The 26,956-nt window shown below is 43.7% G+C and overlaps 1 protein-coding gene across 1 annotated transcript in view; it reads right to left on the reverse strand.

The window, feature by feature from the left end:
* LOC142591564 (glutathione hydrolase-like YwrD proenzyme) overlaps positions 1–26,956 on the reverse strand; it is a 69,607-nt gene that overhangs the window by 15,431 nt on the left and 27,220 nt on the right. Inside the window, exons 4-5 of the mRNA XM_075703876.1 lie at positions 11,210–11,413; positions 9,195–9,450 (exon numbers count right to left, since the gene is read on the reverse strand). Of these exons, the coding sequence (XP_075559991.1) occupies positions 9,195–9,450; positions 11,210–11,413 (460 nt within the window). The remainder of the gene's footprint in view (positions 1–9,194; positions 9,451–11,209; positions 11,414–26,956) is intronic.

Raw genomic sequence — 26,956 nt, forward strand, 5'->3', positions numbered from 1 at the left:
AGGCCGCTACCTGTCGCCGCAGGACCGTCTATACACTGGCCTAGTCCAGGGTGGTCCTTCAGCCCATATCCGGAAAGCTAAAAGTAGCAACTGATGGTGGGGCGGCTGCAGTGTGTCCAACTTACGAAGATCATCCGCCAGCGACGAAGACGCCAAAGAGACTATCTAAACGACACAACAACGTCTCGCTGTCATCCCGACGAAGCCTGGAAGCAAAGAATGCACCGACCAAAGATCTGACGACACGACGTGCCAGCCACATACCAAACCTAACTGCAACGCACGACAAAGAACTACCAACCTCGACGTGCTTCTCGACGGCCGCGCAATCACCGACTTAGTGGACACAGAAGCCGACTGCTCTATCATCAGTGCAATAATCGCGGCCAAGCTGGAAAGTCAAGACTGCATGACACAACCCTTAAATTCGGGCAGCTAGAGGCCGCCTCGTATTACCGACGGGAATCTGCACGGCAAGAACTGCAGTTCAGGGCCTACCCTTCAACCTACCCTTCAACCCTCGTCGTCATCCCACAGCACTCCCGAGATGTAATTCACGGTATTAACTTCCTGAACCAACACGCCACCATCATTGACCTGAGGTCTAAGTTGATAACACTGTCCACAGACCAAGCGATACCGATGGAGAGGCCTTCGAGTGAGCGTGCCTTGAGTGTACTTGATGACCAAGTCAGCCTCTCGTAGAAGGCGTAAACGTAGAAGGCGTAAACGTAGAAAGCGTAACACGTAGACGGCGTAAACGAGGCGACCAACGTTCACTGCTCGACCGTGAAATTTGCGCCGCAAGAGGGATCGCTCTACTACACGGAGAGAAATCGAAAGTGGTGCTAGCAAACTTAATCCAGGAGTTCAAGCACATCAACAAAGGCACGACGATTGCATACATTGGGGAAATTGTGGAAACCAGCCATGCGTTTGTAATCTCGGATTCTGCCCCATCTACCCCGACGACCCTAGTTCTCGAACCAGACGTCAACATAAATGCAAGTCTTCCCCTGAGTTAGCAGCAACAACTCAGAAGTTTTCTCCGACGATAGAAAGGCTGCTCTTCGACATCGTCGACGATTCCACAAATACCAGTGGCAAAGCATCGCACAATAATCGAAGAGTGCGCTCCACCAGTCCGCCAGAGCCCCTATCGAGTTTCGATGCTAGAGCGTGAAGGTATCAGGCAAGAAGTCGACGAAATGCTTCACGAGGACATCATCCAGCCGTCCAAGAGCCCGTGGGAATTTCCTGTAGTCTCGGTGAAGAAAAACGATAGAACACTACGTCTCTGCATCGATTATTGTCTACTGAACAGCATCACGAAGAAGGACGCGTATACCTCCCATGGATAGACGAAGCATTGGATCGGCTCCACAACGCTACATACTTCTCATCGATAGACATCGTCGGCCTAGTGGCAAATATAAGTCGACGAAACAGATCGGGGAAAGACCGCTTTCACCCCGCGGTACGACCTCTAAAAGTTCAAGGTTATGGCATTTGGACTGATTGGTGCCTGCAACGTTCCAGCACGTAATGGACACGGTTATAGCAGGATTGAAATGGCACACCTGTCTTGTTTACTTGGATGGCGTCTTCGTCTTCGCCCGCAATTTTGACAATCACTTTAGGCGACTTGCGACAGTATTAGAGGCCATCAAGTCACTAGGCCTCACTCTGAAGCCGGAGAAGTGCCGCTTCTCTTACGATGAGGTTCTGTTTCTAGGCCACGTCATCAGTAAATGTGGAGTACGCTCAGTCCCTCAGAAGACAGTTGCCTTCGCAAAGTTCCCGCAGCCCATTGACAAGAAAGCAGTGCATAGATTCCTTGACATGTGTGTGGCTACTACAGCTGCTTTGTCAAGGACATTTCACGTATCGCTAACCTGCTGACACATCTAACCAAACAGTATGACACGTTCAAATCGGAAACGCCGCAGGCTGACGCATTTAAAGAATTCAAACGACGCATGCAGTCGCCGACGGTACTTGCATACTTCGACGAGGATGCCGATACCAAAATCCACACTGATGCCGGTAGCCTAGGCCTGGGTGCCGTACTAGTCCAGAGGAAAAACGGACTTGAACAGATGATAGTTTACGCTAGCCAGTCGCTGTGAAGTGCGGTAGTCAATTATTTGCCTCGCCCTCCATTGGGCTACAGCAAACTGCCCCCCCCCCTTACCTACTGTGCAGGTCATTCAAACTCGCCAGCGACCATCACGTGTTGTGTTGGCTAGTGAATTTAAGGGACCCTTCCGGACGGCTGGCGCGGTGAAGCCTCAGGATGCAAGAATATGACATCACTGCAATCTACAAGTCCGCCCGCAAAAGCTGATGCCGATTGGCAATCCCGTGTCCCCATTGACCCGCCCCCGCAAGATGACGAGGATGACGATGCCTTCCTTCGAATAATAAGCGCGGAAGACTTCTCTGAACAACAACGAGCAGACCTGGAGCTAAAAAGCCTCGTCTAGTAGGCACCGAACTTATCGATAGGGCATTAAAGCGAGGATTGTCTTTGTTCCCGCTTCGAAATAACCTACTCATAAAAAACTTCTCCCCAGTCCACACCAACTGCTTTCTTGTTGTTCCTTCGGCGCTGCGTCCAGAAGTACTGCATGCCCTGCATACCCTGCATGACCATCCGACTACTGGGCACCTCGGATTCTCCCAGACGCTATCGAGGATACAGGAAAAGTATATACGGGCCGCGCCCGACCGCCGACATTGCCCGTTAGGTCAAGACATACACACTCTGCGACTCCACTCACAGGCTAGGAGGACCCCACTGACAAGGCTAGCAGGATTAATAGAGCCAATCAATCCACCTTGCCGACCTTTTCAGCAGATCGGGATAGACTTGCTCAAAGCCTTTCTGACATTAATATCCCGAAATAAGTGGATCGTCGCCGGGACGGACTACCTCCCCTGCTTCGCTGAAACGAATGCTGCGCCGAAAGGAAGCGCAGCCGAAGTGGCGAAATTTTCCTTCGAGAGCATCCTGCGGCGACATGGCGTCCCAGAAGTCGTCATCACCGACAGAGGAAGTCCTTTACAGCTGTGCTTACTCGAGCCATTCTGCAATACAGGCAGATAAGCCATAGGAGGACAATTGCCTACCACCCACGGACGAATGGTCTTGCAGAGCGCCTGAACAAGACCCTCACCGAAATGATAGCTATATACGTGGACGTCGAACACAAGACATGGGATCCGTTCTGCCATACGTAACTTTCGCTTACAACACTGCGGTGCAAGAAACAACACAGATCCCGCCTTGCAGGCTGGTTTACGTCGGGAACGCGACAACGACTCTCGATGCCGTGCTGCCACGTTGCTGACGAAGAGAATCTTGACGCCGCCACCTAAATCTAGCACCCCGAAGAAGTCCGACAGCTCGCACGCCTCTGGATCAAGAACCAGCAGTAGACGAAGAGCCGGCATGACAACATTCAACGACGCTACGCCGAGTACCCGCCCGGCGACCGCGTTTGGATTTGGACCACAATGCGCCGACGAGGACTTAGCGAGAAGATTTTATGCCGCAATTTGGGACCCGAAAAGATCATTCGGCGCATTGGTGAACTCGTCTGCGAGGTTGTACGAGACGGCATTTTGTGGGACACTGGCGCCCCGCTCACGACCTGAAATAGTGCACATTCTGAGACTTGAGCCCTTCTCTCAGGGCTAATGAACTTTGATACATTGCGTAATTGACCTTTGCGGTTTTTTTGGGACTGTGTTCTTCGGACTTTCTTCCTTTGATAAGTGTCCTTTCGTGTTTCGGTCTTCTGGGGCGCTATAATGTAAAACCATTCCAATATATTTTTATTCCAATCTCCTGACGTGGTATTTGCGTAACCGCCGATGCAAGCACTCGGGCGGTGACCCGCAGGGTTGTCTGAACAGAATAATCAAACGCTGTCCTCCTTTACAGGACGTCACTTTTGTTTGCTTTAGAAACGAATAACATTGCCTACACTGAGCGGCTTTTTCTAATTGGCTGACAAGGGAAGAGGAGCACGCTCAAGTGGAGAGGGGATCGATAGTGCGGGGCTAGTGCATTGAAAATCGACAACCACACGAATTGGGTGGTGCCGGCGTCTGTGATTGCTCCGCCTTCCCTTACTTAGCTTGAGGCGGCTGGTCGAAAATCGTGGCGGCATGCAACGAAAGGTTAAGAATGCCCCTAAAATGGATCCTCAGCAAAGAAGAGTTGGCAGAGAGAGGGTGTAAATGGGCCGAAAGTGCTCGAAAACGTTACATGGCCACGCAAAAGACTTTATTGTACGCAAACAAACCAATGCTGACAGCAGGTGCGAGTAGCCACTGCCTGAGCGATCGGCGGCAGCCATCTTTTATTCCTTTCGGAATGGGGCAGCCTGGAGCTGTTCACAAAAGAATGTTTTGTTCCGCATAATAATGCATCTGTAATCAAGTCACGCCACTTTAACGTGGGGAGTTTTTGCGATATTGTGACGTCGCGTGAAAGGCAGGTCAAGTGGGTGCAGCCCGAAAACTTTTGACCAATAGCCGAGGGCTAATGGCGAAAAGTGCCGAATCGGAAATAACTACTTTTCTTTTGTTCGGTCAAATCATGCACAATCAGTGTGAATGCGTCATATCAAATGGGGAGCAATCGCGGTTTTCGTGACGTCGCGTGACAGACAGGCGAAGTGGGGATGGTTCAGAAAAATTTTGATCAATCGCAAAGGGCTTATTGCAGAATTGCAATAGAAAAGCTTGGAATAGCTTTACGTTATAGAGCCACTGTTGTGTTTTGTGGCATAGGGACGATGCTTTTCTAGGCAGGGGCATTGAGGCTTGACCTTCTTTGTCATTTTAGGGTGAGCCCTTTTCACCATCTAAGAAATGTTATCGCTTACCGCGGGAAGCGCCTGCACGTATCGAAAGTTCTTGGAATGTTATCAATCAGATGAATTGCCATTACAAAATAGCAGCAATATTTCTATTCCAGTCAGCGACTGTTTGGAGGTCTTTAATTCATTCTTCAGCTCTGTATTTACACAAGAGAAAACTTCAAATATACCTTTTGTTTCAGAATTACGCTACCAATACATGGAACCTATTGAAGCCACTTTGGAGGCCCTCTCTTCTCTCATAAATAACCTTAAGATGTCTTCTTCATGTGGCATAGATGGTATAAACTCAAAGATTTTAAAGAATACGGTAGAATTATCAAGCAAGATTCTTTTTTACATATGCAGACAATCACTTGCGACAGGCCACCTTCCTGCAGATTGGAAGATGGTGAAAGTTACACCTGTATTTAAATATGGCAACAGGAACTCCTGTGAGAATTATCGTCCCATTTCATTGACAGGCATTCCCTGCAAGTTGCTTGAACACATTATCGCTTCGCAGATTTACAGACATCTTGAGACTAACAAATTCCTTTTTCATAATCAGCATGGCTTTAGGAAGGGCCTCTCGTGCGATACACACTTATTTGAATTTACAACAGACCTACACACTAACCTAAATTATAACTTACAAATTGATTGCTTCTTCCTTGATATTTCGAAGGCATTCGACCGTGTCGCACATTGTCGCCTAATATCAAAACTCTCCGCACTTAAATTGGAGTGTCTTACCTTGCCATGGCTCCGAAATTTCCTGTCTAATCGTCAACAGTTTACTATTGCAAATAAGTATTCTCCCTCCGTAACAGACGTTTCTTTTGGTGTACCACAGGGTAGCGTCCTCGGTCCCTTGCTTTTTGTAATATTTATTAACGACTTACCTCAAATTTTGTCCTCTACCATCAGAATATTCACCGACGACTGCATAATTTATCGCCCAATTAAAAACTCAGATGATCATTTCGTTCTTCAGCAAGACCTTCAACAAATCAATAACTGGTGCAATAAATGGCTAATGACTTTAAATACCACAAAACGCAAAGTAATGTCTTTTACCCGAAAATCGGCAACCTCACAGTATCCCTACCATATTAGAAATTACACTGTTACAACCGCTACACAATATAAGTATCTAGGGGTTCTATTCACATCGAATCTTTCTTGGACAGAGCATATCACGTCCATTTCAGCTAATGCCTCCGAATCGTTGGGGTACTTGCGACGCAACTTAAGAAATGTTCCTTCAAATGTTCGCAAGCTAGCTTTCCTAACTCTCGTTCGTCCCAAGCTCGAGTATGCATCTCCCATTTGGTCCCCTCACCAGAAATACCTAGCTGAAACGCTAGAACGGATCCAGAATAGAGCAAGCCGCTTCATCACAAACGATTACAGCTACCAGTCTAGTGTTACACAAATAAAACTTAAGCTTTCATTACAATCCTTGAGCACTCGCCGAGACATTGCCGTTTTATGACTATTCCACGAATTCCTTCACTCCACTCGAACACCCGCATGCTTGAAACGACCCTACTCCCCATCACATAGTCTTCCTAATTATTTCAGCTATGCCCGCCTTTACGGGTCTACAAAAACATTCCATTACTCTGCTCTTCCTCGTGCTATCAGAATATGGAATTCGCTCCCGGACAGCATCGCAAGCCAGTCCAACTACGATTCATTCCGTGATGCCTTGACTGTATGCATGACTAAAGAAAAGTGAAGTTTTATGTTTGTCGCACAATGCTTTCTATACTTGCACTGTCTCTTGCGGCTTATTGTCGCATTATTACCGTTATGTCGGTGTGTTTACCGTTTCGTTGGAATGTCGCGTCCGTAACGTTTCTGTCATTGTTTTTCATTATTGCTGTTTAACACTGATCTTATTACACGACTTCACTGAAAACGATCTGTGTGATTTATTCCTTGTTATTATATTATGTTTTTTTTATGTTTCTTCCTTTCCCTAGTGAATCGCGAACTAAATAATTCTTTTTTCATCTCAGCTGTACTTGCGGTTGTAGGTTGTAAACAGATACGGTTTATAGATGTATTGTATTCTATGTATTTTCTATGTACTGCCCCCTTTACTCAATGCCTCACTTTGAGGCCTGTAAGGTATATTTAAATAAATAAATAAATTGTCTGTTTTCACTAAACCATGTGCAATCTGTTTGTAGGTATGCGCGCAGCGAATGGTGTACAACTCTTTGAAAGACGCACAGGTGCCACCGATTACACTGGAACGTTCGATGGCTCGTGTGTAAAAACCGACGCACTTGACCCGCAGATCAAATGTTGGGCGATGGCAGGCCGTGTTCGCCGCTATTGCTCTTGTAACTCGCTCTTGTAGGCCCAATTAAGTTCGCTCAATAAAAAGTCAGTTTCGTCAGTCACAGTGTTAGAGCTGTATTATTCATCGTCTCTACTGCATGACAATATATAGATTCATCATTTGTGCAAATATGCATTAGGCTTCGCTGAATACCAGTTCTTAAAGCGGCATGGGCTGCACGCACATGGTAAGAAACCTTAAATATGGAAATCTGAGGATGGCAGCCTGGGACTGTAAATAAAGATTTGTTCAGCTATGTGGTATAGGGCGGCCTTGTTCAAATGCTAATCGATATAACATCGACTTGAATCTTACGAAGGCTTCTGCCACGCGACCGCACTTTTTCTACCACACACACACTTGTTCAGTAAGAACACTTATAGAAGATTGCGGGCATTTCCACCTGGAGGCTTTAGATTTTGGTTGATATTTCCTCGTGGATGACCAGTATTAGAAAGAAGTCCATCCTCTAATAGTTAGAGGGTGAGACTGTTGTGCTGCGGAACCAAAGTTCGACCCCACCATCTAACAATGCAGCACATGAAGTCTTTTCCAACCTAAACCTTCCTTCCTACCCCACATTGCCAAACTTACCTGCGTTTAATCTCTTTGAGGGCTCTTTCTATCGCTTACTGAATTAAATGGACCCTCGCAGATGTCAAAGGCTAAGCATATGCGAAACACTATTGATATTCACATCGTGACTACAAGAGCGGCTGTCACTTCTTACAGTCTGAGTTTTATTCATCAATTTAATAGTCAACGCGCGTTGTCTTTATTGTTTTATTTCAGTAAACGTATCTTATTTAGTTTCAGAAGACAATCATATTAGAGCAATCTCGTTTTAATTCCATAGTTATTCTAACGGATCCCAACAAATTTCAATTATGTCGACTCTTCGTTTCGCTATTGACGTTGGTTCCGTCTTTCCCGCGTGATATCGATACTGCTTGCATAGGCCGATCGCGGCGTATTAGGTTTGTATAGACGTGAGAGAGAAGTAGTGGGTGCTTTTGGCGGCAATAATTACAAAAGAAAGTGAACGCAATGGCACCTTCGAACGCTTTGCTCTGTCGGCTCTGCAACAGAGCTAGGGCAGTGTTACGTCTTACCTAATTGGATTCAGTGATTTGCGTACAGGCATTATTATTCCTACTGAGGCGCCGTGTGCGTGAAGTGGTTCTAAAGGAGCAGGCAGTAAATTTACAACTGCAAATGCTAATGCCCTTTCATTTGTTCCATCTCCTGCACCATTGATATTTGACGCCTACAAGGCACTCCTCATCACGCCAGTGTTATGAGACGCCTAGTAGCTGTGTTGGTGCTCTTTCTGTTCTGCAGCGTCAGCTGCCTTGCGCACTCCACTGCCATACCATTTAGAATCAGTGACTTCCTAGAACACCTCCCTGGATGCTTAAGTGAAAGCTAAGCATTGCTATCTCTTAAGGAGCATTGCACTTCAGGGGAAACTGACAGAGTTTAACGCAAAACCCTTTGTTAGCCCAGACCCACTAAGATGTACCTGTTTTGCCTTCTTATCTGTCTAGAGTTGCATGTGAAGTTTTGTTATGTATTACGAGTGTAGGTAGGGGACGCTATAAATCTGACACCGAGTGTCGCCGGAGTTGGGGTGGGTCCTAGAAAAACATCCCCCTGCCCTTCCCCTTCCCAGAGATTCAAGAATGGAAGTGTAGGCGTGCTGCTGTCGAATGTGTACGGATGCCACAAAAGCTGATGCATTCAGGGAACTGCGATTGCAATCATCGTTAGACGTAGAACACAAACGAGATGCGCTAGAAATTCTTAAAGAAAAGCTTTACTATAACTATAGAGAATGTTGCTTTGCTAAATGCTTCCGCACTAACTTAGATAATAGTCGTAAATGTGTTCTCTTTAATATTTACATAGCGTCGGCATATTTGAGTGAGGGGTTGCGCAATCGCTGCTTCAGATTTACGATACCATACCTTTGAGATCGAACCTGTTGAGTATGTTAAGAGCCTCTAAGAGCACGGCACCCTGTGTCGGAAGCGTCGTCGTATGCACTTCGACCTCTCCTCGGTACGTTGCGGACGCCGGTTCCATCTCGAGGGGCTCAGTAGACTCCAAGTGATCGCAAAGGTCTTCGGTGGACAGGACGCCACCCGCTCGACGCACAGCGTCCACGATTCCATCAGCCACACATCCCCTGTATACCACCTGTGGACCCTGCTGGCCTAGCCTCTGCGAAGAACCGGTGTACGATTGATTTCTGAAACAATAATCCATGATGCGAATTCACAGAGCGTGGTGTTTCAATACAAGCCTTGCTAAAGACAAGAACACGACTGCGCCTCATAATTTCGCAACTGCCAAATTACCTACGGCGTCTGAATGGGAGAGTCTTCAGTAAATGTTTGATGCGGTTTCTATTGATCAGGCCTATTGTCTTGCGACAGCTTCTGCAGCAGTCTCGCGACGTCGTGTGTAGAGAGCCAGCGGGTCCTATACACTAGGAGTGGGTGACATCATACAGCATAGTTCCAAGGTAGGTCAGGTTAGCAGTACCGTGCAGACAGATATATAGAATGCGCAGTACTGCAGAAACCGATTGTGAAATAAATCGCACAGATCTTGCAAAACAGAAAGTGTTGTGGCCCATCTTGGGGCAGGCCTCAGGCGAAGTCAATCCCGCTCATTGTGCTCATCTTGTAACGCATTACTAACAACTGCACAACCCTCTTTTGATTTGGCATTATGATGCTGCGTTTTTCGAAACGAACATCTCCTATATATGCATTGAATGCAACCTGTAAATCGTTACGCCAGATTTTTTTTACCCCATCAGTAGGCATTCACTGGCAGTGCTAATTGTGCAGTGGAAAATGAACTTGGTGCCCTAGGTTAGGCATATTTCAACTATTAGGGCTTTTGTGTGAGCATTCTCTCTTGCCCAGCTTATACAATCTTTCACTTGTGAGCACGCAACTGCAACCGGCATTATTGTTTTTCTTCATCCTTGAAACCCCTTCCGTTGTGCACTTCAGGTGGTGCTCGCATTTTCATCCGTGCACAAAGTTAGGTAAACAGCTAATTTATTTTTCTTGCAGTGTTTATTAATTATATGTGGAGTATTTCGCCACGGCCAATCAATACTAAGTTTCAGGGATGGTTCGTATACTTGGCATAGCTCAGTCAATGTGCACTTTTTATTACAGCTTGTCAGTAAGAGTTTAGCTATACATGAATTATTTTACAGAAAGTATACGTCGGAATTATTGCCTCTTCAATCACTGCTCGTAGGATATGCCACAGGAATCGGATTTGCTTGTTCATGTGTAGTAATATCGGACATCATAGGAGTTTTGTACATTTGCCGGTTATCTGCTGCTTCGCTTTAATGCGACTCGGCTGCACCACCGATGGTAGATAGATTTCATGCTGCCCCTACAGGAAACAGTGTAATCCCACGGTTCCTTCCGAAACCCAGATATAGCCGCCTCATTTAATCACAACTTCTGCTCTCCACGCGCTTTCTACACGCAGTAACAGCGGGAAATAAAAGCGTTACTGACTAGTTCTGACTTTATATCTGGGCACAAATACGTTCATCAAATAGGAACATCAAATACCTTCGCGGAGTCCTCTTTTTCTTTTTGTAAAACTGCGGGAAGCGCTAAATCCTAAAACGCAGGAGCACTGAAATATCAAGCTGAAGGAGCTTTGAAAACGTTTGTCAAAATAGACTCAAGAGTATCACTCACAATGTCAAAAAGAACCAACGTAGGTCGACTAACAGATGCAGCGAAGCAATATTTGGGAAACGATAACACCTTGAGGTGGTATACGCGCGATACAGGTAGCATCCGCAGATACAATGAAAAATATTACGCAGAACACCTTATAAAGGATCGAAAGTCAGACACCATGAGCCCGATAAATTGTGCTGCTGACGGACTAGATAAAAAGGCAAAAAATAGTGCGCTGACTTCCGTGTACTTGCCTTCAAAAGCGTTGCCAGTGGCCTGTTTATCAATATCTGACCGAGCGGGGGCACATTGTTGTCCTCGTTGAGGAAATACCGGCCACCGGGTAATCGTAAGAGCCCGTTGAGCATGTTCTGCCAGGTGGCCTGCTTCACGTGATCCATAGGGAATCCGTTCTCCGCGTAGCTGATTGCCGGCGCTAAGACCTCCGACATGCTAAGCTGCGTGATACAAGCGCCAGGAAAAAGTAAGATTGCTGTGAAGCGCAGTGCGATACTTTCAACAAGTCAAAATGTCTACTTTCACATTTACAAGTAACTAGTATTAAGAAGGCAATTCTTTTGGATAAAGCTTGCCATCAGTGACATAATGCCATAGCCGCAAACAATTCATTATCATGACTACAATCAATTCCACTCTATCACGGACACAAGTAACTTCACTTTCATGTACACTATTTATTGTTGTTATAAGAGGATACCACTTCTTGTACAAACTACATTGATAATCTATTAAGCCTTAAACGTCACAAGCAATATTGACACATCATAATCATCAGCCTTGCTACGCCCTCTGCAAGGAAAAGGCCTCTCCCATACTTCTCCAACTACCCCGGTCATGCGCTAATTGTGGCCATGTTGTTGCTGCAAAAATTCCTTATCTCATCCGCCCACCTAACTTTCTGCCGCCCCCTGCTATGCTTTCCTTCTTTTGGAATGTAGTCCATAACCCTTAATGACAATCGGTTATTTTCGCTCCTCACTACATGCCCTATTTCCATATTTCAATGAATAATATGAAGACTGGCTTATACCCAATGTTATAGACAGTTACATAAGTGACCGTGAAACATTTTATTGAAGAGTGGTATATGCTGTCGGCAGTTATCGAGTCACCCAAACTGTATTGTAATACTTCATTAAAGAGAGGCACATCTCTTACGTCATCACATACCATGTGATCGTAGTTGGTGTACAATAAGCATTATAATGAGTGTCTCAGGCCCATTGTCTCACACCGATTGACCCATGTTGGTCGCACAGTTGGTTTTGAACACCCTTGGCATGCTGAATCCATTCGACCATAGACTAAAGACTGTTTCCATGGGTCTGAGTGTCCTAAATCAAGGACAGCCAGATAGGTATGCACAAAGACAGACAGACAGACAGACAGACAGACAGACAGACAGACAGACAGACAGACAGACAGACAGACAGACAGACAGACAGACAGACAGACAGACAGACAGACAGACAGACAGACAGACAGACAGACCTTAAACTGCATGAAGTTTCCCAAAAATGGTAACCGCATTGCAAGTGTTTTAACAACTGCACATAATTCGCTCTTTTGGGTAGTGCTCGGTACTAGTTAATACCGCGTTTTCTAATTGAAACCCAGAAAACGGATGCATGCCTAATATTTGGCCGGATAAGGATCTTCTTTGTTTGAAGGCTGGTGTGTTAATGTACATCAAACGTGGAGTAAGAATACGAGTAAGGAGTAATCAACGCAGTGATAACCCAAACGAGCGAATGACCGACCGAGACAAAACCATAGGATAGCAGGAGAAAAATGCTTTTCTTTAAAGGAACGGAAGTTCCGGATTCCCATGAGCTGTTTTATTAGATCACCGTCATATCGCAACTCCCTACATTGGATGGCTCCTACAGAAAGGCTTTTAGAAGAAGCAGCATGTCTCCAATTTTTAATATTAGTGGTCCCAATGGTGTTCTGCGGCTATAAATGCCATGAATAAATAAGAGTTAATGTGCCACCAGCGATACTACCCATTCAGAAATTATACATATTGACAAATAATCATTCCAAGAAAAACATAAACATAAAGCGGACGCGATCGTAATGTGACAGCATGTACTAAATTCAAAACAATTTTTTTTTTGTCAAAACGACCTTACTTTTTTCTAGTGATAGTGGTACTCAAACAGGTTGTGTTGTACGAGTGCAGTCATTTGTCAAACTACAGCGTATTTAACCAGCAAACTATTGCCTTTGTAGTACTTATAGAATAAAAGTTCTAATTACAGCTTCATCGCGCAATGAACAAGGGTTGCCACATGAAAAAAATGATAATTTTAGGTAAATGGCACTTGCGAATAGTTAAGTTCCTACAAAACAAAAAACTGCAACATGTTTAAGTTCTATAAAAGGGGATTGTTGCGATTGCGAAACCAGGTTAGGGTGAGCCAGTGGTGGAGATGAAAAATCGATGCGGTCTTGCATCCCTTTCCTATTTGTTAAGCGTAGCGTGGGTATATATTCCTTAAAGTCATGTTTTCTTTCCTTTATAAAAATAGTAGCAGGTCATGAACTATAACTATTGATCTTTCGCGGCTCATCTACAGGTGAAGGAGAATTTGCACTATTGCTAAGAGTTTCGCATACATTCAAAACCAAATGTTCAATAAAAGCGACCTTCAGAATTCTAATCAAATACCAAACGGTTCGCTGTCTAAACAATTTTAAAGTCGAGAGTTCCATGGCATCCACTTATCATAAATAGAAAAATTTCTTTTTTGCTTTCTTTCATTTTGCCAATGCCGTTTAGAACAGGACGCCCGATAAACGTTGGAGCTTGTAAATTAGAAACCACTGATATATGATCTTAACTGGAGCACTATGACTATGGCAGTAATCAGCTACGGGAAAAGTACATCTAAAGATACATGTAAAATGAAGTATTTTTTGAAAGCTGAAGATGTAATAAGGAGCATCATGTCATATTTTCAACGAAATGCAATCTTGGTCACGTTGTATAAACGGTAAATAAGTAAATGCAATAATGTAAATATCGTCGAAGCATTAGGTCACTTTATTCAAATAAAGAATACAAAATTTTCCCCTGTATTAACACGGAGATCCAGTTTAAATGATAAGAATTAGCTGAACATTTTTTCGGTCTGCTATATACTTTTCATCAAAACGTTCTCGGCTCCGGTTAGTAGTATCATACGGAAAAATCATAACGTGTGTCTATAATTTGGTCTGTAGAGGTGTTCATTGAATTATTACTATCTTATTCGTATGAATACTAACGACTATTCAAGAACTTCAGTTAGTCAAGTGTTAGTTCCATTCATTTCTTTAAACTGATCTTTCTCTCGTATTTGAAAATTGTAATAATGGCACCGCTGAAGTTTCCAGCGATAGTATAGAATCGTTCAGCTGTTGCTCAGTCTCGTCCATCCCGTTCGGCACTTCACATATTGATAATACGTCTTTCTAGCATGCATCTAACAAAAAGTTACTGCTGCTTGAATGGTGGACAGCTCCTACAGTTATTGCGCAACTCCTCTATGGCATGAAAGAACTGAAAGCTGGGCAGATTATGCACGGTGAAGCTGTAGCGCGCATAAAAAAGCAGCACATCCAAAGTGGCTTCTCGTTACATTCGCTGGTATAGTTAGCATGCCTTTTTTCTACATTGTGAAGGACCAACTGTCGCAAAATTGGCTGTGGTAGATGGCAGGCCTGGTTCAGCCAGTACGCGCTGCTTTATCCGCTTTTGTTTTTTGTATGCCAGGATTCAGCATGTGCGTGTCCAGATAAATACAACAAAAACCAACACAATGATTTCGTTTGTTCTCGTTTCATAAAAGACGGGGGCCTTTAGGCGAATTTTTGGGAAAGCTGCAGAGCAAAGCGGCAGGAAGGAGACGTAAAAACAGTTGCTGCATTCAACAAAACGGTCCACGACTGCAGTAGGTACTCCGCAGTTTTATTAAACGCCGTTGTGGCGAATCTGTGCCAATCGAAGCGTGGAGAGGAGGTAGCAGCTGCAGTTCTGGCAGCGGCAGTCCTGTAGCGGGAATCGCTCATGAAGAATGGTGACAGCATAAAATGAACAAAAGCTTCAAACAACAGCTGGAACCGTGAAAGTGGAACACCATTAGCACTTTGAGCAAGATGAACTAGGACAGCTGCACATCAATCACTGATTTAGAACAGGAAATCGTTAAAGAATCGCTGTTCAAGCCATCGAATGTATCAGCACAAGATATAACCAATAATTTGTTTAGAAATACCTGACTAGCCTCCAGAGAGGCATTGACTGAGGTGAGCATGTGGTGTACTTCAATTACACTGGGCGGCAACTTCGCTAAAAAACATCGTCAAAGAAAAAAACGATCACGCTATCTAAAAAAGACATCATGAAAAATAATGGCAAATAATAATGTAAAACTGCAAAGTGCCAACAAAAACAAGTGCATAAAGAGGAAGTTTATCGCTACTAGTATTACTAAGAGGTATTCAAGAAATTTCGCAAATCAATCGTAACGGAAACACGAATAAACACAAAGACGGCAATGGACACATCACCGGCATGACAAAAAAAGCGAGAGATGCTCGCACGGTCTTCATAAACTACAATACTAACAATACAAGAGCATTGAGAATCCTATAAAAGGCCAAATGACGCGCAATGGGATCTAGCAGCAAATATATATGCACAACGTTTGTCGAAAGAAGACAAACAGGTAGATCAAAATACAAGAAAGAACTACTATTTCTGAGCGGAAAAATATATTTTTCTAGGTTATTGCGGAAGGCGCCATGATTCTTAAGTGAAACAATATCACCTGCAGGATTGTCACCGAGGCCAATACCACGTGGCAGTGGTGAAAATGTAAGTGTCTGTATCCCACTGTATACGCGGAAATAGCCGAAGTAGTTTTGAAATATGCGCGTTGTGAAGACGTGGTAAACCTACCGTGCCGAATGAAGAATCGCAGGGAGGAACCATCAGCGTGAATTATTTGCTGTAACAATGATAACAATGCGATATCACGACAAATGTTTAAGGGCTGTAGCGATAGTTTACTTTTGATTTGATTTATGCTTGATTGAGGGCTTATATACAAGAACTAGATAACTTGCTCCATTTTGGGAGAGAGAGAAACACAAACATTAATGATATGCTGGAGATGTTAGCGTCGCTGATCGCCTTAGATGCTGCTCCACGCTCTGTGGGAAACCTAACCGCGCTCCCGTAGAGCCATTTCTTCCTGTTCTTCCGGCGCTGAAGAGCTTTTATGTGAAAAAAAAACTGGATTTATTACTGGTGACTTTTTTGAAGTTATTCATGCACTTCAAAACGATACGTAATGTGCTGACCAGATTGGAGAGCCGTACTCAAGCCGGGGTCAACCGATCCTTAAGCCAGGTCAATAATCCAGCAAAAGTTGAACTGTGCAAGCTGCGGCACAAAAAAATATTCTAAAGTTTTGGGCACATTGGCTGAGACGGGGGTAATTTGGTAAGACAGTTTTAACTTCGGTGTGTGGTGAACGCCTAAATGCTATATTTTCTAGTCGTGGATATAAGGCGGTTGTCAATGTGACAGCAAAACTTTGACACGACAGGTTTATTGGTGAACAACATCATCTTACACGTATGTTTCGGGCTCTAAGTCGCAAATTTCTCCTCTCCTTGGAGTGCTAGAACATCATCACTGTTATTTATCTCCTGATAGTTTATGCAATTCGCCCCACCCATTTGTACGCGAGAAGATATGTTGTTCAGAAGGTCTTTATTCTAGATTAAAAATATAATAGGTACGAGGACACTGCCTTGTGGCACACGAGAACTAGCATCAGAGGGAGAAAGCTTCAAGCCATTAACACAAGTAAATTGCTCATGACTAAAAAAAAAGTCCCGTAGCCATAACAAACTTGGGAAATCAAATCTTAGAGCAGAAATTTTAGATAATAAGTGGCAACGAGCAACGCAGTCGAATGCTTCATAAATGTTGAGAGATCAGCAGTCCGCCTGTAAATAGACGTTCGTGGTGATCGCACACCGGTTGTAAATTCAGTAACTGTGTCTCACACCAAAAACCTTCTCTGATACCGCGTTGATTGAGCAAAAAGAAACTCATTTTTCAATATGGTTATAAACATGCCAAGCGGAGACGTGTTCAAGCATTTTGCAGCAACTGGAAGTAAGAGAGATGGGCCTGTAATTTTCACGCGAATTTTTACTTGCACTTCTGTAGGCCAGTACTACTTTTGCTATCTTTCAGTCATTTTCCTTCACGGTAGTAAATGGTTCACGAGCAGTAGCCTGTCTGTTAAAATATGTAAGCTTGTCCCAGTACGGGAACCTTACTATGATTTTTTCAGTATCTCCGCATATTCTCAATGCTGAGGGCCTTGTAGTATGTTAAAGGAAAATGTCTACTCATCTGAAGTAATGTACAGTTAGTCGCAAAATTTTGTGTGATCTGCAATGCATGGCGGATAACGAGAAATTTCATTGCTGCGCCGTCTAGCGTCACAGAGCGTGGTTAGCGTGGGGCCAAGGTTGCCAGTCCTTCTGCGCTAAGCGTGATTTGTGCAGCCTCGACGGCACGCTTTGTGTCGGTAGACGGCGCAGCGATTCAGTTTTTCGTAGCTCCGCCACGCATTGCAGAAACGGCAAACGTTTGCGGCTGAGTGTACGTCCTTTCTTCACACCATTTGTTCCAAGTACAATGTATAAATGGGTTCATGCGCACTTTTCGAGTTAAAAGACACTTTCAGATGCTATTGAAGAGTATACGGTGCAATGTGTCGACATGAAATCAGTAGTATTATATACATTGCCATGCATAGTTACTCCGTGAAAGTATTTATGAACACACAAAATGTTCTTCCATTGCGTGTAGCTTGTAAGACATGAAGCGAAAAATGATTTAAGCCTGTGAAGAAACAATATGATTGCACACAATCTTGTGAGTTCGGCAATTGGCTTTGCCTCTAGACTATTGTGTACGTGGATCCATTTGTCAGGAAAATGGCACAGAACGCGGCATGAGCCATGATCTGCTCACTAGAAAGTAACCTCCTATGTCACACTACTGCTAAAATGGCAGATTTAGTAAGTGAACATGTGTGGTTTTCTGAGTGGCACATTTGGCAAGCCATCAGTAAGCATAGCGTTTGTGTTTCGTGAATATCAGTCTTTTATTCTCTTGCCTATGCAGTTACCTGGTTCTCACACAATGATTATTATAACCTAAGCAAAAGTCAGCAATATGAAGCATAAATGTAAGGTATGAGTACCGGCTTTCAGCACATCATAGGAAAGTTATCTTACGAAAGCCCGAGACAGAAACTTCCATTTATCATAACCGCTTTGTTTTGTGTCTTCCTACGAAGTGTAGGATTGGTTCGTAGTCTTAGTCATTACACTAGTATATTTAGAAGCTAATTGTTTTCCAAAGCTTCATATTAGCCATCCATGTGGAAGCGGTGCACTGGGATAAAGCAAGCATAAAATAAAAGATGCCGTTTATTCCCGTTATTTAATTATTTCTCGTGGAATTCCTGCTGGTGCCAGAGAAAACATTGATCAGAGAAGTTGCCTTTCTTGTCGTAAAGGTTGAATGGTAGGCGATGCAAGCAATAAAATATAATTGTAGCTTGAGACTCCCCTGAAACCTATATATATATATATATATATATATATATATATATATATTCTATAACCATAATTCTATAAAGCAGTTTTGTGATGTGTACCAAAATTTTGCAACCAAACGCGTAACTTCGTGTTCACTGAACCTCTTATGGTAATGTGTACAATGTCATAATTCAACTTATGTTTTCTTTAATAATTTGAAAGCACAGCTCTCATGCAATGGTTTCCATTGTAAAGGTTTCCATCTTTGAAATCTTCAGCTTGTTGCTCTCTCTTCCTAAGGCTACATTGAGTAACTGAACATTTTCCGTGATGTGATTACCTCTCCTCAATTTCCTTTACTTAGCAGCATGGTGGACTTACATACACTTTACACTATCCTCACTAAACGTGTTTCCTCATCATAACACGGAGACATTTAAACACTGTTTTTGTTCGCACTATACATACAACTGTGGGAGGCTTCACAAGCTCATGTTCGTTTTTAGTCACCACGTTGAATTCTATGATCTTGGATGCGCTGACAACTTAACTTGCACTGCATCTTGTTTTCTTATTGTTCTCGATTTTTATTTTTTGCTAAATTGGTAATTTGTACTCCCCCTTCATGCAATGCTCATTCGTGGCTACAGTATGTTGAAATAAATTAAAGAAATAAATTTCAAGCTTATAGCTCTGCTAACTTCAAAGCACCTAATGTAGTATTTAGACAACCTTAATCATACAAAAACGAGAAAAGATTCTAAACCTAGGCAGGTGTGCAAAAGCTAAAGTTACATCACAACACAGTACGCCAACGTAGCATGTATGTTAGACAGCACTCCCCTACAGTAACGTGCACTCCAGGTCCCACATACCATATTGTGGTGGGCACACTCTTATATGCGTACCAGAACACACCAAGCCACTGTGGTGTGCACAACAGAACACACCAAGCCACTCTAGTGTGACCCCCTAACATACCACGCCACTCTGGTGTGCACACCACAACGTACCAAGACATACTGGTGTGCACACAAGAACACGCCAGGCCACACAGGTGTACACATCAGGTCACGCCAGATCGTGCTAGTTCTTACACTAGAAAATACCAAAAGACACCAGACCAGTGACATGACATGACAAGAACTTTATTTGAGTCCTGAGTGGCTCAGATCTTGGGGAGGCAAAACCGAAGGCTCCCGAAGATCAAGTAGTAGGTGGCTTCGCCCACGATGGGACCGGAAGATGACGTGCCGCCGCAATGTAGAGGGCTCTCTGGGCAGCCTGGAGTTGAATGTGGAGATTGCTGCTCTTGAGAGATTCCTTCCAATGTTATTTCGCGATGGGTGGAGAGGCGTTAAGGGCTGGGTACAGCCAGACCATGTGGTTTAATAAAGAGCATGAGTCAGGACCACATTTGGGGCACGACGGTGAGTGATGAGGATCTATCTTGTTAAGGGACCGAGGAGTGGGACACTAACGACTTTGCCGGAGTCTTAGTGTGTTAGGCTGAGGTTTGTTCAATTTGGGGTGACGAGGTGGAAATGTCCTCCTGCTCAGTCGATAATGGGAAATAATTCGTTGAATGTACATAATAGATCTTTGTGGAGGTTGAACTTGTTCCAAGCCTGGCTACCCGCGACAGTGCGGTGCGTGAAATCGCGCGCGCTCCGGTGGGCCTGCTCGTTGGGATTACATCCAAGAGGGTTAATTGAGCTATGTAGATGGGTTGGGAACTACGAGATGTGCTTTCCTCCTTTGCTGCTTTACCTAGAACTTTGAAGTGCTTTATTCACAATACTGTTCGCCTGTTCAGCTACGAGGCGGACGAGATGGATCTAACCACCGTGCGCGAGCCCGAGAAGATGATAGCGGGAACATTTGAGCTCTGACAAGCCAGAGCGATTGCCGCTTGTTCCGTCACAAGGGCAAACTTCGTATAAACAGAGGCTGCATTGACCAGGTCGCCCCCCCCCCCCGCGTCTACCACCGAGACAGTGAACATATTCCCACTGTCACATCTAGCAGCATCGACAAACAAGGCATCTAGTTTGTGCTGATTGATGTTTTTAAGGGTGGACTTGGATCTCGCGAATCTTCTACCCTCGTTATGACTGGGTGGTTGTTTCGCGGGACAGGGTCAATCATGATGCGATTGCTGGTTTCCTGGGTATAGTTAACTTTGGTCGCCGGTTCATGTCTGGGTCGGATTCCCCCTTATTCGAATATCTTGATCCCCTCTGGGGTATTTTTCAACAGGGTATGCCCGTTTGCTGGCACCTTCATTCAGCACAAATGTAATCTTGGTAGAGGTAAACACAAAAACATATTGTTGGAGATATTGAGTTCAGCCATCCAGTATTGAGACCAAAGGCTGCGGAGTGGGCAAAAGAAGTTTGGCTTTGAAATATTGTACATAAAACACGCTGATGTATGAAATATGTTGCAGAAAACAAGTAAAGCAAAAGACCGTTCCCTGTTGATTCGAACCGTATGCGCCGCTGCTTCTTTTCGCCAAACCTTGCCCTCTCCGTCTTCAGAGGAGTTGTTGCTTATAGGAATTGCCAGCGCCGCAAAACAGTGAACGCGTCCTACGGGCTTACTTTATCTACTTTAGACATCACGTGAGCCTCACTCGCCTGTAGGCCTGCAGTTACTTGACCCCGTTGTATTATCAACTATCAGCAAGTGAGTCGCTGCGTCCACAGATTGCCCACGTGCTGCTCAATAATCTGGCGCTTCCAACAAGCGGCACCGCACTTGTCACCGTTTTCTCCTGCACGACGTGGTTTTCGATCATGAACCGCCAGACTAACTGCTTGTTGAATCTGGCCGTACATGCCTTTCAATGATCATCATCAACACTGTGCAGTCGTTTTCAACCTACAGGAAGCTCGTGATGTCTTACCACGAGCAATCAAAGGTTCTGTAGGAGCGTGTGATTGAAACTATCACAGACCTTCTTTCAGTGTATGCCTACTCCAACCACAGTTCCATACTCCTTTTTATGTAACGTTTGCATATAATTCATTGCACCACGACACTGTCATTTATTCGTCAATATTTTTTGTATTGTTCTGGCGAGAATCTATACACCCACTGGCACGTTCCTTACATGTCTTGCAGCACTGGGCAGCGAATGCGCACTTGACGCCATCATCCGAGCTACCCACGCCCGCCACTGACGTTCGCCAGATCAACTACACATAGAAAAGCACTTATCTCCAGGAACTCTAGTAGTACTGTTGCCTCGTCCCGCCATCTTGTGGTATCTGGAAATGTCCTGGCTCGGTATTAAGCCTCACACCGAGAGCTTCAGGCCACGACTACTGTTACAGCCTGCCCCATCCGTCACTCTCACTACCTCATCTGCCCCGCAGTCCGGTGATGTTATCCATGTAGCACGGTTGAAGCTGTATTACTCACCTGTTACCACCAATATTTACACTCGAAAAGATATCGGTATTGCTGCCGGATATTGTTTATAGGCGCGTTCAGCGTGCTTTTCTTGCACGATGCACACGGTCGCCTCAAAGAGTAAGACAGTGAACTTACCCCTTTGCCCAAGCTGTAAGCTATACTGATAACAACTGAACTTGTGGTTAATCACGTAAATAGTCTTCATTCAGGTTATACAATATTCAGACAGGGAAGACTTACCCTAACGCGCATGCTAATGATCTTGTTTCATGGCAGAAGACCTCGCCAAAACATTCAGTAGAATGCCACCACAAGTATTCAACAGCTGACGCCATTGGTAGCACGAGGTGAGGCCACTGTGTGTATTAAAAAACCTTGCCGCTTCACAATGCCCGTGATCAACGCATTTAGTAGAAGTAATCCAAGTGTCCTAAGCACACAACCATGTCCTTGACACTTGATCCGTGCAGGGATCCGTGCAGTAGACTTCAACAAAAGAGTATCATGCTCTCCATGGCATAGCTGCTAAGATGTGTCCACATTACGAACTGTAGGAATACATTTACTGAGCTCTAATTCTTGCCCGAGCCTCGTCAGCAATTTCAATATGCATAGGTGTTTACCCCTTGGAATTACCATAGTGAAACGCAAGAGCTGTTTGTAAGTATGGCGTTTTCGGTATATTAACTTTCATAAATAAAATCACAGACGCAGCTCTCGGCTCTTTGCTGGCGAGAAACTTAGTAAAATTGACGAAGGATCTCAAGAACATAAGTGTGCACATAATTTCCTGCTTTTGTGGGAACTGCGATGCCACTAGAGTGACTTCGATGTGCGTTATTGGATACATATTGCCGATCGCGTGCGTGATCCTTGCAATGTGCAAAATGATACAACCCCATAAACGTTGATGGTATTATTGGGTTCAGCACATCCATTTACAATTCGGTACGTCTTTGAAAGAGTGCACAAAATGAAAATCCACTTAGAAAAGTTTTCTTTGACAGATAACGGACTTTTGCCAAATAAACTGTGTAAGATGTGCAGTAGAAAAGTACTTCCAAGAGCAATCGAATTTTTATCTTATCTATTACCACAGTGCACGTATAAATTATTGACTTCGTTATAAGCGAGGAAAAATTTCGAATTAGAATGCGAGCAATTTTGAAGTCAACGCCAGTCATCAGGTACCTTGTGTTTTGCATAGCTTTGACGTATGCATCCTCTACTTTTATGCGAAGATGCAACGATCCTTGACTTACAACTGTTCACAATTATTGCAAATTCAAGCTGAAAATAAAACAGTGGTAAATTAGCGTCTTCGTTCACCAACCAACCACATCGCTTTGGATGGAAAATGTCGGCTCCTAGCGCCGGAAGTCTGCACGTTAGGAATGAGTACGCAGTGCTATTCCCATACCACAAAATAACTACATTTTGTTTTATTAAAGAACTACCAACACGAAATCGAAATGATGCCGTTTTGCTCATTTATTTAGCAAAACATAATAATGCGATTGCTTTGCGATCACTTGTTTGATGCAAATTTCTCGGGCACCGCCACCATTATCTAATACATTTCTCGCAGAATTATACCTAATTCTTTTTGTTGTTTCCTAAAACTTCTACACTCTAAAAACAAAGAGACTTCCGGGCACTCTCGTCAAGGGAGTATCTGCTTGTCCCATATATTATTCTGTTTTCGAGAGTAGACCGACCCTCTTCGAGAGAGAGTAGGGTAACTCCTCCCGACAGTTTTGTTACTCCACCGCAAGGGAGTTCTAGTACTCTTCCGCAGTGTGCCAATGCTCGCCCCAAAGGGGTAATAGTACTCCCCCAGACCAAGTGCTTCTGCTCCTCCAAACCGAGTACTTCTATTCCTCCAAGCCGAGTGTTTCTTTTCCCCCAGAGTGCTTGTACTCCTTCAGGACAGAGAGATAGTACTCTTGCAAATAGTGTGATAGAGCGATGTAGCTCCATGGTCACGTTAGAAGGGATTCGCCACAGTTGCATGTCGCGAATATTTGATCCCTTCATAAGCAGCTCCTGCACTTATGCTTGGTGAATGGTATGTATTCTGTAGTCGCCGAGTTATTCAAATGAAACATTTTCTCCCTTCAAAGGTCGAAATCTGCATTGAGTGACAAGACAGAGAGAATAGTAATTTGATAACTATACTGACAAGCACATAAAATCAGATTACAGTGATGCCCATAAAATTTAAAACATATCTTGTAATAAAACATAGGTATGTTCTCTAAAGTTTCATCAGTATTACAGTGTAGAAATGTCTTTCAATTTCAATTGCATTTTTCTTTAAAAAATAAGCTGTACAATAGAAAGTTAAACATAAACAAGCGTGTTCAAACTCACAAAGTAATGACACTATTATTGAAGAGAAATAAGCACCACAGTACTGGCCAGAAAATGCATTTCTGGCGCAAAACGCAAGCATTATATTGACACGTGTACTTATCTTCATCGGGCAACCGCGTTTGGCCGCCTAACAAATGTTATCGCACAGCGCTGGTCGCGCCTGCATGTATCCGAAGTTTCTGGAAAGTTATCGATGCTTCTATTCGTTGTCTGTTGTCGCCGAACCTTATGTTATCTGATTTCATCGCCTGCCGCGAATGGTGTAGAACATTGTGGAAGGCACGCGGGTCCCAATGATCAGTCTGGAACATTCGACGACTGTTGTATAAAAGCCGACGCGCTTGACCCGCTGATCAGATTTTCGACGATCGCCGACCGTGTTCGCCGCTATCGTTGGGCTATGAGTGTAGCCTGTCTTGTGGGCACAGGTTCGCCCAATAAAAGTTTTGTCGTTCACAGTATTGCTACTGCGTTCTTCTACGTCACCACCACGTGACAATATGGCAGATGTTACCAGATGAGCTGCCAAGCATGGGGCTGGTAATATAGATAAATTTCGGAAGAAACTTTTTGTGCGCCACATTCTTAAACAGCAGCTCATTTCATAACGTCCTATACTGCGTATGGATGTTCCTGACTGAAAGTACAGTGCATTCAGAAATGTCTTGTATATTCTCATGTAAGGCTGCAGGCCTAGCTAGCTTTGCTTATATTTCTCATAAAGTTATTCATGTATGGGCTGCACCCCATTGTTTCTAAGCACGTCTTGTCGTGGTTCTGCAGCAAAGGGTTACAAAGGCGTATCACATTTCCTATTCTGTTGGCCTCCTCACGTAAGTAGTTTCCTTGTGCTGTTGGAATTGATCCATTACACTTCCTCACAAATAAATAAAATAATATTTACAATATTACCTATTGTGTAGCAAATGAGTACAAAACTGAAAGGTGTATTGGCATTAAAATCTTGTGCATTAAATTTCTTGTCATATATGGTAGCTTTTCATTCCCATTATGGTATGAATGCTATGCTTCTGAGGAGAAGCTCGTAGAATTACATGATCAAATATTGCGACTCGTTGGCAATGCAATACAACTAAAGTATAGAAAGGGTCAGATGTGGACAAAAATCAGATTTGATGAATATGATGCATCAAAGGTGACATAAGCAAAAGCACAGGCAGGTAAATGCAACAAAAGAGACAAACAAAGAAGCAAATCATAAATTGAGAAAGGCGCCATTGTGTTTCGCACATCCCTTCCAAGCGCACAGTTTGCTTGCGACTATTCATATACTTGCACAATGAACCAACTGCCTTAAACCGAAGCTTTTTTCCTACTGAAGAGGTTAGCGTGTACTAAAGCAAGAAAAATTAGCGCACTTCACAGAATTCTCGTCTCAAAACAAGTACAGATGTGTCTGGGAATATTAATACATCGTCTCACTGTGCACTCAATCTTAAGCCTAAAAATTCTGTGCGAAAATGCTTTAATTTTATTTTCCCTTATAACATTATGTCTACAGAAGCTATGAAAGTAAGAGGTTTTCGCTTGACGCTATATGTTCCCATCTGCGAATTGATGAACAAGTGCTCTACTGAGATGCTCTCAGTTCTTTGAATTGAACGCATCTCTACCTCGACTAGCGTACTTGGTTGGCAATACATGGAGTCAACCTAATAAATATATCAAATACCGGCCAGAAACTATCATAAGAACATATTACAGAAGGAGAAACCACAATTTTACATTTTTAAAATAATTTTCATTTCCTAGTGACTCTACGGCCTATAATACATATGGTACGCACCATGGTGTACACCGTTAAAGGCCTTTATTGCTCCTTTCTTTCGCTTCGTGAGGCATAAGCGGTTCTGATGAACTGGTTTAGTGAGCATGCATATAGACGATAATGACTTCCTAAACATAGGATTCTCTTCCCCCAATGCTTCCCCTTTCTGGGGCCTAAAAGAAAGCCATGATTATAAAATTAGGTGTAAAACATATATAGAAGGGAACACATGAAAATCTGTCTGATTCATGTCAGCATTTAAAATACAGAATCACAGTGGTTTGTATTTGCACCCTCCCATTCACGCGCTTTTAAATGTAAAATATTAAAGCTGTTAAAATTTAAATGTATGTAAGCACCTAACCAAGTATGAGCTGCTGCTTTTTATTGTGAACACAAGCAAGTATGTGTCCTGTCACTAAGCAAATATGCAATTTTATTGTACCACTACTTTTCTATCACATGGATATATCTGTTGAGAGCAAGACAAAAAGCACTCACTTGTCACAAAACTAATCAGCATTTTTAAACACATTTCTCACTTTTCAATGACACTTGCTCCTATGTGCTTGTCTCCAGAGGGCGAATTTGATTTTGACTATGTCATCAGAGACACTACGATTGTACTGGATAAGAACGAGCAGCAGGCGCTGCTTCCAGCAAGACGGCGACAACGAGAGGTTGGAAGCCTTGTGCATATGTTGCATAAGCTTTGGGACTTTCGCTGCGGTGCTTAACTACCTGAGGGTTCTACCAGTTAAACATTAACGCTCCT

This window comes from Dermacentor variabilis, chromosome 8 (assembly GCF_050947875.1).
Source record: "Dermacentor variabilis isolate Ectoservices chromosome 8, ASM5094787v1, whole genome shotgun sequence".
Taxonomy (NCBI): domain Eukaryota; kingdom Metazoa; phylum Arthropoda; class Arachnida; order Ixodida; family Ixodidae; genus Dermacentor; species Dermacentor variabilis.